Raw genomic sequence first — 14,251 nt, 5'->3', positions numbered from 1 at the left:
ATTTAGTATATATTTATTAAGCACATTGTATGTGCCTCTCACTCTTTTAGGTGCTAAGAATAAAACAAAGTATCACAGACAAATTCTCCGTCCTTAGGGAGATTACAGTAAATCAGGAGAGCTATAAACATTTATAGAAAGTTGCTAGTATTGTTTACAACAGGAGGTGTTAAGGGAATATATAAGAGCTTGACATTTATGTTAACATCCTGGAAATAGAGATGTCAAGAAAAACAGTAATTTACAACATATTTATTATTTGTCTTCTTATATGTATCTAAGACTTATTAGTGTGTGATATTAATACAAAGTGATATATTCTTTATACCAGATCCTGGAGAAAGAATTTCCCTTAACTTTGGCCCAATACCTTGAATCATGGGAAGGCCAGCTCTATCACAAACCTAACCTGCAACTCTATTCAAAGGAGTAAAGAAGGAAAAGTGTAGAATGTGATGTCTGCAGGAATGTTGTCTCCTCCATGATCATGACCTGCCAGGCCCATTCATCATTGGGATGATGTTCTGATGCACTTCAGGGCACACTATCCCAAAATATGGCAACTGGAAATATTAAATATTTTAAGCTGAAGAAGTTTTAGAAAATAGCAGAAGCAGAAAGCTCATTCTGACCTTTTCTCCTCCCCCTTATTTCCTGAAACAAGTTATAAAACCCTCATGTGAGATGTTCCCTCAGGATACCCCAAGGAAAGGACAATCCTTATGTGTGAAGACAAAGAGATATCAAGAATCTGAACAAACAAGTCTTGCTAAGTTTCCCAGTTTACTCCACTAACCTCACACTGTCTTACCTATCATATTTCTATAGGATAGCCCACTTTTCATCTCACTGCTCATAAAAAAACTCAGGTCTGTTTCTCCGGGTTTTAATTGCCTTATGAAGTCTCTTGTGTCACATTAAGCTGTATTAAGTGAATGTATATTCTCTTCACTTGTGAATCTGTTTTTGTCAGTTTAATTTTCAGACCCAATGAGGAATCCTAAGAGGGTTGAGGAAAACTTTTTCCTTACCCACAGTAGAATTACTCCTAAAACAGCTAAGTTTGTGTATGTTGTCCAGAAAGCCCATGAACTAAAATTTTCTCCACCTGGAATAGCTCCTCCAGTATTCCAAGGAATTGAAAGGCTTTCCTGTAAAGTATTTATAATTCCCCTATTTGAAGACTTATGTTGAGTACTTTCGGTACTTTTAATTTTTTTTAACCATAGTGGTTTTGACTTATGTATTTCATTTTCAAAATCCAAATTCTCATGAAATATGTGCTACTCTCCCTAAAACAAATCTCACATGCTGAATAGAATCCTTAACATGAGTAAATCAGATAATGAACAAAAACATTAGCCTATTTGATTTTGGTTCTTCAAGTTTGTGCAAATAATTGAGGACTTGTTTTTTTCAGAATTCTTTTTTTTTATTATGTGATAATATAAGAATGAAACAACCACAGATACTAATAAGAAAAAGTATCATTCTCAAGATAAAACTGAAACAAAGTAGAATATAAAGTAGGATATCTGGGAGTATTTCACTGAAATTGTAATTTTGGCAAGGTTTTATTAGAGATTTATGATATTTCTGGTTCTCATGGAATAGAAACATCTTTATTTTATGTAAGTCTGTTTTTCATCCTACTGGCATTCTGAATACATACATATTTTCAAGAAAACATTGTATACAAAGGTGGGAACTGTCTCTATTATGAATAACACTATAGTGAACATCTTTACATATAAATTCTGGACTGCATCTCTGATTATTTCTACATGTCTAGTGTCATGCTGTCTACACTATGGATAACATTGCTGTGAATTTTTTATACATAACTGTTTGACAGCGCCTTTCTTTATGGTAAATTACTTCAGGTAAAATTACTGGATGAAATGAATAAATAACATGAAAATTTGGGTTATGCATAATGTAGTCTGTTCTACTGTCAGCAACAGATAAGAATGGATATTGGCAATCTTGAAGGAATTTTTAACCCTTAAAATTATTTTACAATTGATTGGGAGATAAAATACTTCCTTGTATTTGCATTTCTTTTTTTTTTTAATCAAGCATGACTACTATTTTACATATTAATGGAGTATTTGTGTATGTTTTCATATTTTTCCACTGTGGCATTTATCTTATTTTTATTAATCTGTATTTGTTACAAAAGAGGAAACTTTTTCATATTTATTACCAATATTTAACCCAATTATTTATTTTTTAACTAGTGCTGCTTGTATTTTGCTTTTATGTTTTTATTAATTATATGTAAAATTCTGTTTACATGGCATTCTCCAGATTTCTTCTGCCTTGGGCCAGCTAGAGGTTAAAATTATTAAAAAGTAGCTTCAAAAGGGAGAGTTCAAATTTCATTACCTAAACTTGGATTTTTGATTCTTCAAGATAGGCAGCAATATTTTGCAGCAAGAAAGGCAAGATTGTCAAGAGAGAATTTTAGAGAATTTATCATCTTCTATTTGACACTGGACTTTAAGGCTCTACATAAAGGACCATGGTGTCTAGAAAAAAAGCTAAAAACAAAGCCTGCCCAGGGCCACCTATGTAATTTTCATAATGAAAAAGCAGGTCCCTTGATCAAATATACTGACAATATCAAGACAGTGACAACCGGGTATTAAACCAAGTATGTGACCCTGTACAACTGCACAGGTCACATGCCCATGAAGCCAGCCTTGATTCTGCCTTTTCTGACCTTGTTGGATTGCAGACAGAAGGAACATTAAATATACAGAGGCAGTTGGTCACAGGTGTGCCACCATCTCTTCTCTCTGCCTCAAAGTACAGTGCTTGTTTTGTAGGTTCAGGGAAATTCCTAGTCTCAGGGGATTATCTTCCCCCACATACATTCACATTTGGAATTAGGGATAGAAATGTTCCTCACCTGGCTCCTCAACAAAATGAAGGGAGGTCACATGAAGGGAAACTCAGCTCACAGCTCAGTCAGGCAGAGTAGCCTTTAGGAAAACTCCTAGCTTTTCTTTTGGTGTTAACAGGACCTCTTCATGCCTCCACGGGGAGCAAAGAAATTGGCTGAGTTGAGAGTCAGCATGGTGGCCAAGGCATCAGCTATATCTGCATACTCCTGTGCAAAGGAGAGAGTGAAGGAAGAGAAAGCCAGGCAAAGCTGCTCTGTCTCCCAGCAGGTCAGTAGTGGGAAGAATCTAGCAGCTGTATTTTACAGGTGCTTGTGGAGTGACCGTCAGGAAAAAGGACATAAAATGCTGACTACAATAATTTCTGACACAAATACTTCCCATAACCTCTTATCTAACAAAGAAGTGATAATGGAAAAATAAGTAGATCAACGTCCTAGCAAAAACTTTAAGATACATCTTCTGAATAATACAGTAGTTGCAACTCTTTTGGCCAAAAACCCTCTTTGCTATTAGTAATGTCAGCTGACAACTCCCCAAACAGACCACCAAATTAAAATGTTGATCAAAGAAAGCTCAGTTGATTAACTTGTTAGAGTAAGGGAGAGCATCACCTTAAGAGACATTCAGTTTCTTAAAAGGGGAAGATGGGAAATAGTTATTTCTAGGGTTTAAGGCTTCGGTGGTTGAAGTTAGGTGTTTAGGGCTTGAATCTGATTTGGACTGGGTACAGTTTTTGATATCATGGTTTAGGTTCTGTGGACAAATGAAGGTAAGGATCTTAGATAAGTGTTCCTGAGTTACTAATATTGGGATGAGTGATCTCTTTGCCTATTTAAACCATCTATTGTCCTCAGAAGGCTGCCTACCTAAATAAAACTGTTGTTCTAGGAAAAGTCTGATTGAGCACATTCCTTTTAGATTATTGCATTTTGGAGAAGATCCTGAAGCAAACAATGAAGTTATTTACTGTTTTATATCTTTATCTTTCTGGGAAATAATTTTCCAGAATAAATAATACTGGAATGTTGATGGAGGCAGGCTTCATATTTAGTCCTAAGACTTAGGTTTTGGGGCTGCAGGTTATCTCAGTCCTCACTAGACTCACAAAAGTAACGTCAAAAGAGTTAGATTTGCCTCTTATGATCCAGTAAGAGCAATAGACAGTTTAAAAGTGATTGTCAACTGTGGTTAACACGGCCAGCCCTGGGCAAACTTTTCAAGAAAGTATAAAGTTCTACCACTTCTTGAAGTAACTTTGTAATCTTATGTTGTCCTCAACTTCTTGAATTTTCACCTCTGTTCCAGTTATACCATTTTCCTCATCCACCAAATTCTTAAAGACCCCTTCCCCAAGGCTTTCCTATAAGAAACTGAATAGAAGTCAATAAGCCTCCTTTGATATTAGAACTCCTTGCTCTCAGAATATCTATTTAGTAGCTTTAATAAACATGTCAGAAAAATATGCACATACCTATCTACTTGCTACAGTTTGTGCTATTAAACGGAAAGTATGACATGCGGAATTCATGTCTTTGGGGAAGATGAATTACTCGGTAATATGTAGCATACTTTCTAGATGTATTTATTAACTGCATAATGGATTGAATAGTAATTGCCTTCAATATCTTTAAGTTTGGATTTGCTCCTTTCGGTTTCAGTTGGCTTAAATAAAATATTGAATTGGTGTTTTCAAACCAAGGTAGATTGGATTAAATAATCATAGTTCATCAATCACTTTTCTATTGTTGTTTAGTGTAATGTTGTGAGAAAGTACTGAATTCACAGTGAGAAAACCTTGGTGTTAGTCTTGATTCTGGCACTAATGGACTGCAGGACTCCATATATCACTTAATTACCCTAATTTTCAGTTTACTTATCCATTAATTGAAGAATTATACTAACGGGTTTTTAGAATTAATGCCAGCTCAGTCTTCTCTGATACATGATTCTAAGTTGTACAGCATCTCCCATGTGAACTGCTTAGAAAAGTCTGTTTTCTCACATGCATTTGCCAGTCATCTGTGCTAAGTCTGAAAGGTCATTCATCACACATTTCTGGTTTATCATAGTTATTTCTGTACACCTGGTTAAAGTGTCTACAATAAGCATTTTAGAGCATGAGTTTTTAAAACACTCTAGACAACATAGGAAGACTCATTTGCCAAGAACAAACTGAAGAATTTGTTGAAATCATGACGATTATTTAGGAACCAGGGAGGGACTGTTGATTAACTCTTCAGATTAGTTACTCTCTCTCTTAGCTCCACCTCAGTGAACATAATCTATTACAGAAAGATACTTATTTTCAAAAGTGGTAATAATTGGGGATCGAGGGGAAGAGTTGATTAACTCTGAATATTATTCTGACTCAGGTATGGCTCAGATGAAAATGACATTGCATTGATATAAAATGCTCTTGTAAAATTTTAAGGTAAAGGTCACTTACCTTCTACATCACTATAAATGGTAATAGTAAACATAATGAAATACAAATTTCAAAACAGAAGCAGAATTAAACTTTAGATCCTCTTTATTTTACTACAGCCAAGCCTCAAACCAGGAGCAGTAAAAAGGGGAGAACTTTATTGCTACTCACTGTTCAACACTTCTGGGCCATGTTTTATTTTTTTCTTTTTTACACTTCATCTGTCTTTGCCCTATGTTAGGAGGGAAAGGTTTGAATAGAATTGAGCTTCCTATGCTATCTAATATAAATTCACTAGGTCATATAGATCTAAACTCTGCACATATAATGTATGATAAACTAATTTTTAAAAAAGAGTTGCATATGTGTATATCTAACTCAAACTCTGGCACTTTCTGTGTCTAGAGCCCCTCCCAGCCTGGACAATCATGAGGTAGGAGTTAATGAGCAAGGAGAGAGACAGATGCTCCTGCAATGGCACAACCAACAAAGTAGTCCAGAGCTGGCCTTTGAGCCCTCCAGGCTCCTGGTAACCACAAACACTTCCAGATGTGGCCCATTCCCATTTTGCAGCAATAATCCTCAGGCATTCTCAGTAGCCACTTAAATTCTCCTTCAACTATTTTGGGCTTCAAAGGATTCTCACAGTGTGTGGGCCAATGAGCCCAAAAAAGACACCCTTATCTTTTTTGCTGTAATTTTGGATTTATTGCCATTTCTTAAGCCATTTTTAGGGACCAGGAACATAAGAGAGGCAAGCTGAAATGTGTTCAATCCATCATCTTGCAACCATGGTAATCAAATAGGTAGATATAAAGTCAAAATGGCAAGCTGAGGAGCAAATAAGTATGCAGAGAAATTCTCTGTAGTAATAAACAGAAATCTTGAGTTAAGGCAAGTGACTTGGAGCACAGCAATGACAGGAAAAGTGGGGCTGTGGGACAGATCAGCGTATGGGTATGTGATGGGTATGGCACACTCACCATCCACCTCACAACACCCTAAATCATGTCACTCAAATGAGGAGATAAAGATATTAGTTAAACAGGCTTAAGATAAAATATTTTATACATAATGAACACATTCGTAAGTAATGTCAAGTATAAACCCCAAAATGTCCTCTTGCTCGCTGATCAACCATGGTTGAAATTAACATCCTAAACACTCTCTGTAGTTGGCGGCCTACCCAAGCATTTTACCCCGCATGTTTCCCTTCTCCTTTAAAGTTGTTTTGATTTTACAATGGCATCTAAGTAAGTGTAAATACAAAGAATTTGGGAGGGCTGTATTGTAGGGGAAGAAGCTATGTATTCTCTATAAGACTCTGCCTTATTTTTACTCAATTAGTTCCAATTAGCTTGAAAGTAACCTATTTACTGCACTGGGCAAAAATAACCCAAATAGATTATTGGAAATTTTCAAAACCAAAATATCCAGCTTGTATGTATGTATGTATGTATGTATGTATGTATGTATAAATAAATAAATAAATAAATAAATAAATAAATAAATAAATAAAAGATAGGTAGATAAATGAATGTTTGATTTTGTTACAAGGTCAATATTATATCTACCTCTATATCTACATCTGTTTCTGCACTACACCTATCTATAGCTATATCTATATATTTACTCTTAACTTGATTTCCATACATAAACCTATCTCACATGACTGTTCAATTATCTTTTTTTTTTGCCAGAATAATTTTTAAAAATCTATACAACTTTTGAGAAAACGACTTTTTTTGGTTGAAGAATAAAACATTTTTTACACCCCCTCCTCCAACATAGTACACAGATATTCTAAAGGAAATCATATATTGAGATGTTGGTTTCAAGCAGAGATGCACTCACCAATTTCTTCAACACGACTTCTAGCTAGAAAGTATCATAAAGGATAAAACAGAACTTGTACCTTATGTTTGGATGAACAAAAAAGGTTTTGCTTTGAATTTTATGCCAAACAAGAGTGATGGAAAAGTCAATATTTTTTAGGATTCTTTAGTACCATGGTGAATACGACCGATTTCCACATACTTCAAAGAAGTCTAGTGTTTAGCCTGTAAGTTGCCTAAAGATGTTTTTTTTTTCTGTTCTGTAACATATTTCCAAGGGTAATTTGAGTGAAAGATAAACATGCACCCCCCAAAACTGTGAAGATACATCTTTAAAAGCCTCTTTCACTACTTCTACTTTTCAAAAGGTTATAAACAAAGAAGTGTCAAAAATTTTACTCAGTTCATTAATAAGGGAACCAGTAAGATGTTAAACCTAGTTCAAAGCAGACTTCAAGAAATGAAGATTTATGTAGTCTGTCAGTCACGGTAACGCTGAAAATCATTTGCAACTAGATATAAAACTGATTAATGTCATGTATGGCAATAAACCCTAATATTTGCAGTTACTTTTTCTTTTAGATAGATATAATTTTTACATTACTGTTGAACAAGAATCCACTGTAGTGATCCCAGTCAAGAAATGATTTCACAAATATCAGTTTTCTACAAGTTAACCTATATCCTTACACAGCTGTAAAGTATGCTAATCAATAGTGAAAAGATAGTTTAATGAAGACAACCACTCCTAGAAAATTAGCTAATCCTCAGTCACGTTATGTGTCCTTTTCAGTACTCAGCATTACACTGGTAGGACGTCCATCAATCTCTGCATCGTATGTCCATGTCTTGGATAATTTTTCTTAAAAGTGTCTATGCTTGTGTGAGCATACAGGTTGGGGCAGTTGAAGGCAAGGCAGCATCAGGAATATTCCACCAAAAGACAGAAAGAGTTAATATTCAAGTTTTGACGCCTAATATAGTATTTTTGAGATGGTAACATGGCAAACAGTTTAAAAGCAAGGCTGTTTCCAGAGAAATTCTTTTATCTATCCATTTAACGTATCAAGGAGAGGTTTGCAGAATGTGATTGTTGAATGTCGCCCAAGGAACATTCCAACAAAGAGAAATGGAGTAATATCCACCACAACCTACAGCCCTGGTAGATTAATGCGGTGACAGGAGACAGAGCAGAAGAGGCAGATAGCCAGGTATATGGAATGGGGGATGAATTGCTTTCATTGAGAGGAATACCAAGACCCCAGAAGTTTCTGCTAATTTCTCTTCAGGTGTCCTGATGGAGTCAGCATGGTAGGGTATCTCAAACGTCCCCAAGGGTGGCCATATAGAAAAGAACTTGGCTGTACTGTATACACAGGCACAGAGAGGGTCTGTATTCTTCTCATTCAGTGCTGCCTTACAATTGTTGTGGCCAGTAGTAGGATGTGGAAGTTCTCGCATGCAGGTAACGAATTTCTGTAACTGTACCTGGACCTGGGGCAGTTTGGGACTCAAACTCAGATCCCAGCAGGCTCCACAAACAAATCTTGAGAGACAAGATTTTCAAGGACAGCTGTCAGCACCCTAAGATGAGAAAGGGCCATTTTCTAGCCACAAATTCAGCAGAAGTTAGCAGCGGGTGGCTTGGAGGGGAGAGGCTAAGACCACACACATGACAGCAGCTGATACTTCAGAGGGAAAGCCAGGGGTGGAGGGGTGGGATGAAGGTAGGTAGGATACTGCACGGCTCAGAGACATTCTTTTCTTTCCCAAAGACCAAGCCCTTGAAGCGTTAACCCTCCTGCATGCACCCAGATACCATCCAGGAGAGAGCAGGCGAGTGGAGTAGATTTCTGAAATTTTATCCAATATTGTCTGACCGATCACTTAAAAATATTTAAATATGATTCGAACTAATTTTACTGGATGCGAAGTTTTTGTTTTGTTCTTTGTTGCTATTCTTTCTGTCCAGGCTTATTTGGGTGGATACATGTGATAAAAATCAGATAGCTAGGGAAATTAATCTGTGTTTCTTCATGTAGTTGAACGTACTGAAATACATATGCAATCCTACTACGAATCTATTGTTATTCTCTGGTGCCCTAAACTTTGAGTTTTTCTTGCAAACAAAGGAAGAAAGGAAAGAAGGGAAGGGAGAGGAGGAAAGAAAGCACTCGGTGCTTTTATTTAGCTGGGGCTGGATGGGGTGGGGGGGGCAGGGATCATCCCATTTGTTTGTGAGCCTTTGCAAGTGTCTCCTGCTCCTTCAAACTGAGTAATCTGCACCATCCTCTTCATCTGAGCACAATAAAAACTTGCAACCACACCAGAGTTCCCTCCGAAGTGTGAGGAGAAATCAGAGACACTCTGCCTGTGTTCTTGTCTGGGATTCCCAAGTGGGACACACGTGCAGAAGCCCCAAAGACAGTGTGAGGGACCCCAGAGTCCCTGGCAGAGTGGGAGATGGCTCTCTGAATGCCGCACCCTTGAGGAATGCTGAGGCGTTTAACTTACTCAATTGTGGCTCAACTAAGGCAATTATTTTGTAAAAAACTGTAGGCTGGGTCACAGGTAGGGGCTTAGGGACATAAAGCTGCTTCCCTGTGGGACCACCGCCCTGCCCTCATCCAAGCCATCTAAAGGTACCACCTGTGCCAGGCAGAGATGAGAAGCCCACCGGTGGTAACAGCATGTGAGAAGGGGTGCAGAGACCACCAGAAATGCAGAACAACACGGAAATAGGGGGGACAAACAGAGAATTTTAAACCAGAATAAGACTGAACCACAGACCTGAATTAAATGAGAAATTGATCACTGCATTGTATAGAAATTAAACCCAGAAAGGACCAGTTTAAATTAGCAATTTAACAGTAAGTGAGAAGATAGTTCTGAATCAGACTTTAAGAAATAAAGAATAAGGGGCACCTGGGTGGCTCAGTCGGTTAAACGTCCGACTTCGGCTCAGGTCGTGATCTCAGGTCCGTGAGTTTGAGCCCCGCGTCGGGCTCTGTGCTGACAGCTCAGAGCCTGGAGCCTGCTTCAGATTCTGTGTCTCCCTCTCTCTCTGACCCTCCCCCTTTCATGCCCTGTCTCTCTCTGTCTCAGAAATAAGTAAATATTTTTTAAAAATTTAAAAAAAAGAAATAAAGAATAATGCTTTCTTTTTTCACACCCCCGTTTGCCACTGGGGTTATAACTATTAAATATCTATCTGTTCATGTGTACTGCACATTAAAGTAGATGAAATAAAACCTAAATTCTAGTTCAGCTGCTTACTTCATTATAGCCAACACTGTATGTGTGATACTTTTCAAAAACATGAGAATGCCAAGAGGAAGCCAAAACCCATTATTGTATCACTATCTGCCAAATATTTTAATTTGGAGATTTTTTTTTTTATTCTGATGCTCAACAGTGTGTGAGAAACACTGGCCACAAACAAAAACAAAAACCCCACTATAACTGAGAGATAATTGGTTTTGCACTAAACTGTAAGAAAGCCCAGCTTATACCTCAGAACAGAGATGATGCTAATGAAAGAAAAGAGAAAGAAAAAAAGAGAAAGAGGGTAGTTTAGCAGTTAGAACAAAGCAGCATGGAACTACAAGTAAAAATTTGATTGGCTGAAGATCATGCCTAAAATTTTGAAAATTAACACCCCAGAGTATTATTTTTTATTATGCCTTGAAATGCTGTTTCTTTAAATCACAAAACTATATAAACAAAAAAATTCCCTTTTCCACTGCTGCAAGTAGCTGATAAGAATGGAATTTCTCTTCCCACATATGGTAGGCCTTCTTGCTTTAGTGGAAATGTAAATTTCTACTTTGTGTAAATTGAGTCATACTTTGTTTTATTGTGTTAAAATACGCATAACATAAAAATTATTATTTTAAAGTATACAATTCAATGGCATCAAATAAATTTGCGATGTAGTACAACCATCATCTCTATCTGGTTCTGAACTTTTTCAATGTTGCAAAGGGGAACCTCACACCCTGTAAGCAATTATTCCCCAGTCCCCTGCCTCCAGCCCATGACAACTACTAATCTACTTTCTGTACTTATGGGTTTGTCTTTTCAGGATATTTCATATAAATGGAATCTTACAAAATATGTGCCTTTGTGCCCATCTAGTTTTACTTAGCATAATGTTTTTAAAGTTCACCTATGTTGTATTATAGATCGGTACTCCGTTCCTTTTTTTGGCTGAATAACATTGCATTGTGTGGATATACACATTTGTTTATCCATTCATCCATCGACAGACATTTGGATTATTTCCATCTTATGGCTATTATGAATAGAGTGATTATGAATATTTGTGTACCAGTTTTTGTTTGAGTCCCTGTTTTGAATTCTCTTGAATAAAAAGCTAGGAGTGAATTGCTAGCTAATGTGATAACTCTATGTTTAGTGTATTAAGAAACTACTAAGCTGTTTTCCACATTCCTACCTGCAATGCATGAGAGTTCTAATTTCTCCATATTTTCACCAAGACTTGTTATTTTTTTATTATGATCATCTAACTGGGTGTGAAGTGTTATCTCAGTGTGGTTTTGACTTGCATTATCCTAATAGCTAATGATGCTAAAAATCTTTAACGTGCTTATTATCCATGTGGATATTGCCTTTAGACAAGTGTCTATTTAAGTCCTTTGCCTGTATTTTCAGTTGAATTTTTTGTATTTTTGTTGCTGTTCCATACAACTTTGAACAATGAAAGTAAATTTGAAGTCATCTTGACAATTCTCCAGTGTTTTTAGTGGAAACTCCACACGCTGGCCAAGAACAGGTCACTCCAAACTCTGGGCTTTTAAGACAAGATGAACATGGGGTCAAGAAATGGGAGCTACTAAGACACCAAGACTTGATATTTACACACTAAATGGAAAAGCAGTACTTCCCAGTCCAAGCCCTTTACCACAGAAGACTGACACATCCTGACTCTCCTTCCACAATCCCCTCAAGTCTAAGTGTGATCCGTATGTGATGAAAACATTCTGCCTTCAGCAGTGGGCGGCAGGAAGGAGCATGGCTCCTTTCACACAGGCCTTGCTCCTGCAGCAGCCATGGGAGCCCTAGTCTTGTAAATGATGAGACTAAGACAATGGGAAGCTATAAGACATGACCTAAGTTCACCCAGTTATTATTGTACCTGGGGCTCAAAAATGGTGTCCTGTCCCCTGTGTGTTCAAGCTGTCCTTAGCCATAATCTTCTGTATGCCACATCATAAAACCAACAAAGGTTTTTAAGATAGCTGACTGGAATTAGGAGGATCATTTGTCATATTAAAATAATGATGACCACCTGAGGCTATCTTAAAAACTTTAAAATTATGAGCATGTATTTTGACTTAAAAACAATGTTTCAGCTTTAATTAAGGAATTAAATGAATGCATATAAAACATCCAGATCCATCAAATATGTAAAATATGTAGTTTGAGACCATTTGGGGTAGAGAAAATTACCAAAGAAAATGCAAATCATAAATGGATTTTAATGAGCCCAACCTAAATACAATTTAAAATATCTGACAACATAAAATAACAGGGGAGACCAATTTATGCTATAATGTATGTAATATGAAATGTTAGAAATTAGTTCACTCTTGGGGCGCCTGGGTGGTTCAGTCACTTAAGCATCCGACTCTTCATCTCAGCTCAGGTCTTAATCTCAGGATCGTGAATTCAAGCCCTGCATTGGACTTTGCACTGGGCATGAAACCTATTTTTAAAAAAGGGCAGGGCACCTGGGTGACTCAGTCGGTTGAGTGTCCGACTTCTGCTCAGGTCATGATCTCATGGTTCATGGGTTTGAGCCCCGCGTCGGGCTCTGTGTGCTGACAGCTCAGAGCCTGAAACCTGCTTCATGTTCTGTATCTTCTTCTCTCTCTGCCCCTCCCCTGCCAGTGCTCTGTCTCTCTCTCAAAAATAAATAAACATTGGAAAATAAATTAAAAACAAAAAAAGAAATTAGTTCACTCTCGTGACCTGTTTTTAAGTTTATTTATTTTGATGGAGAGTGAGTGGGGAATTGGCAGAGAGAGAGTCCCAAGCAGGCTCCATGCTGTCAGCACAGAGCATGAGACCGGGATCAATCCCATGAACCATCACGAGATCATGAGCTGAGCTGAAATCAAGAGTTGGTCCTTTAGCCCATGGAGCTATCAGGCACCCCTTCACTCTTATGACCTTTAAAATGCTCTCAAGCCTTTTTGTTTAGTTATTTTTTTTTTAATTTCAATTAGTGATAAAGCATGGATGAGAGACACAAAATAAGTGAAAAGCTTAAACTCACTATTTAAAAAAAGGTTGATCATGCTCCAGAGACTAGACTTCTTTTGGCAAGGTATTAAGTAGACTGCGAGGAAGCCAGGTTTGTCCCACCCAGGGCTCTAAAGCCAGTTTTGCTGCTCTGTATCAATCTGAGTGCGTAGGGAACATCAGAAACGGGAGGCCGAAGGTCTAAAGCCACTGAGATGGGAGATAAAAGATGGAGCTAATCAGATGCTTAGATGGTCCTGGAACCAAAGCATGAATTTAGGATGAAAGCACACAGCTATTTCAGTCACAGCAAATAGAACAGAGCATGACCTTCAGGCTGGGGAGAGAATGCGCCAAGCCCCAAATTTCTCGGAGGTCAGGGATTATAGATGAAGGACCGTTGATAAAAATACGGACAGGAGTAAATTGCCTTAGTGCTTTGTGACCTGAGAAGTATATTTGCCCTGCTTTTCTTTCCTGTGTAAGAGAGAACATCCTTTATCTCAGCTACCAGAAAGCATTCTAACATTTTCTCCTGGAATCTCCATTCAATTTTTTTTCCATTCAATTTTTTTTTATAACTCGAACATAACCAACATCTATTGTTCCATTTATATTAGAACGTCTTCAATAATTATCAAACCATTATTCTTCGTCTTAGACTTTGTAATAACACGAGTAGTTCAGTAGGATTTTGGGACTATTCCAGTATTCCTAGTTGGTATCTTCCCTTTGATGGAGAGGGGCATAGTGAAGCAGCAAGAGAAGCTATCGAGACTGCTACATGCAAACTGGAATGCCTTGGGAATCACATT

General features: G+C 37.4%; 1 protein-coding gene across 1 annotated transcript in view; it reads left to right on the top strand.

The window, feature by feature from the left end:
• Positions 1-14,251, top strand: part of LOC106966922 (thymocyte nuclear protein 1-like) — a 191,255-nt gene that overhangs the window by 162,647 nt on the left and 14,357 nt on the right. The window contains exons 2-3 of the mRNA XM_053203618.1: positions 986-1,158; positions 3,027-3,176. Coding sequence (XP_053059593.1) covers positions 986-1,158; positions 3,027-3,176 — 323 coding nt within the window. The remainder of the gene's footprint in view (positions 1-985; positions 1,159-3,026; positions 3,177-14,251) is intronic.

Source organism: Acinonyx jubatus, chromosome C1 (assembly GCF_027475565.1).
Source record: "Acinonyx jubatus isolate Ajub_Pintada_27869175 chromosome C1, VMU_Ajub_asm_v1.0, whole genome shotgun sequence".
In the NCBI taxonomy this organism is placed as follows: Eukaryota; Metazoa; Chordata; class Mammalia; order Carnivora; family Felidae; genus Acinonyx; species Acinonyx jubatus.
This window is presented reverse-complemented; position numbering and strand designations above follow the sequence as displayed.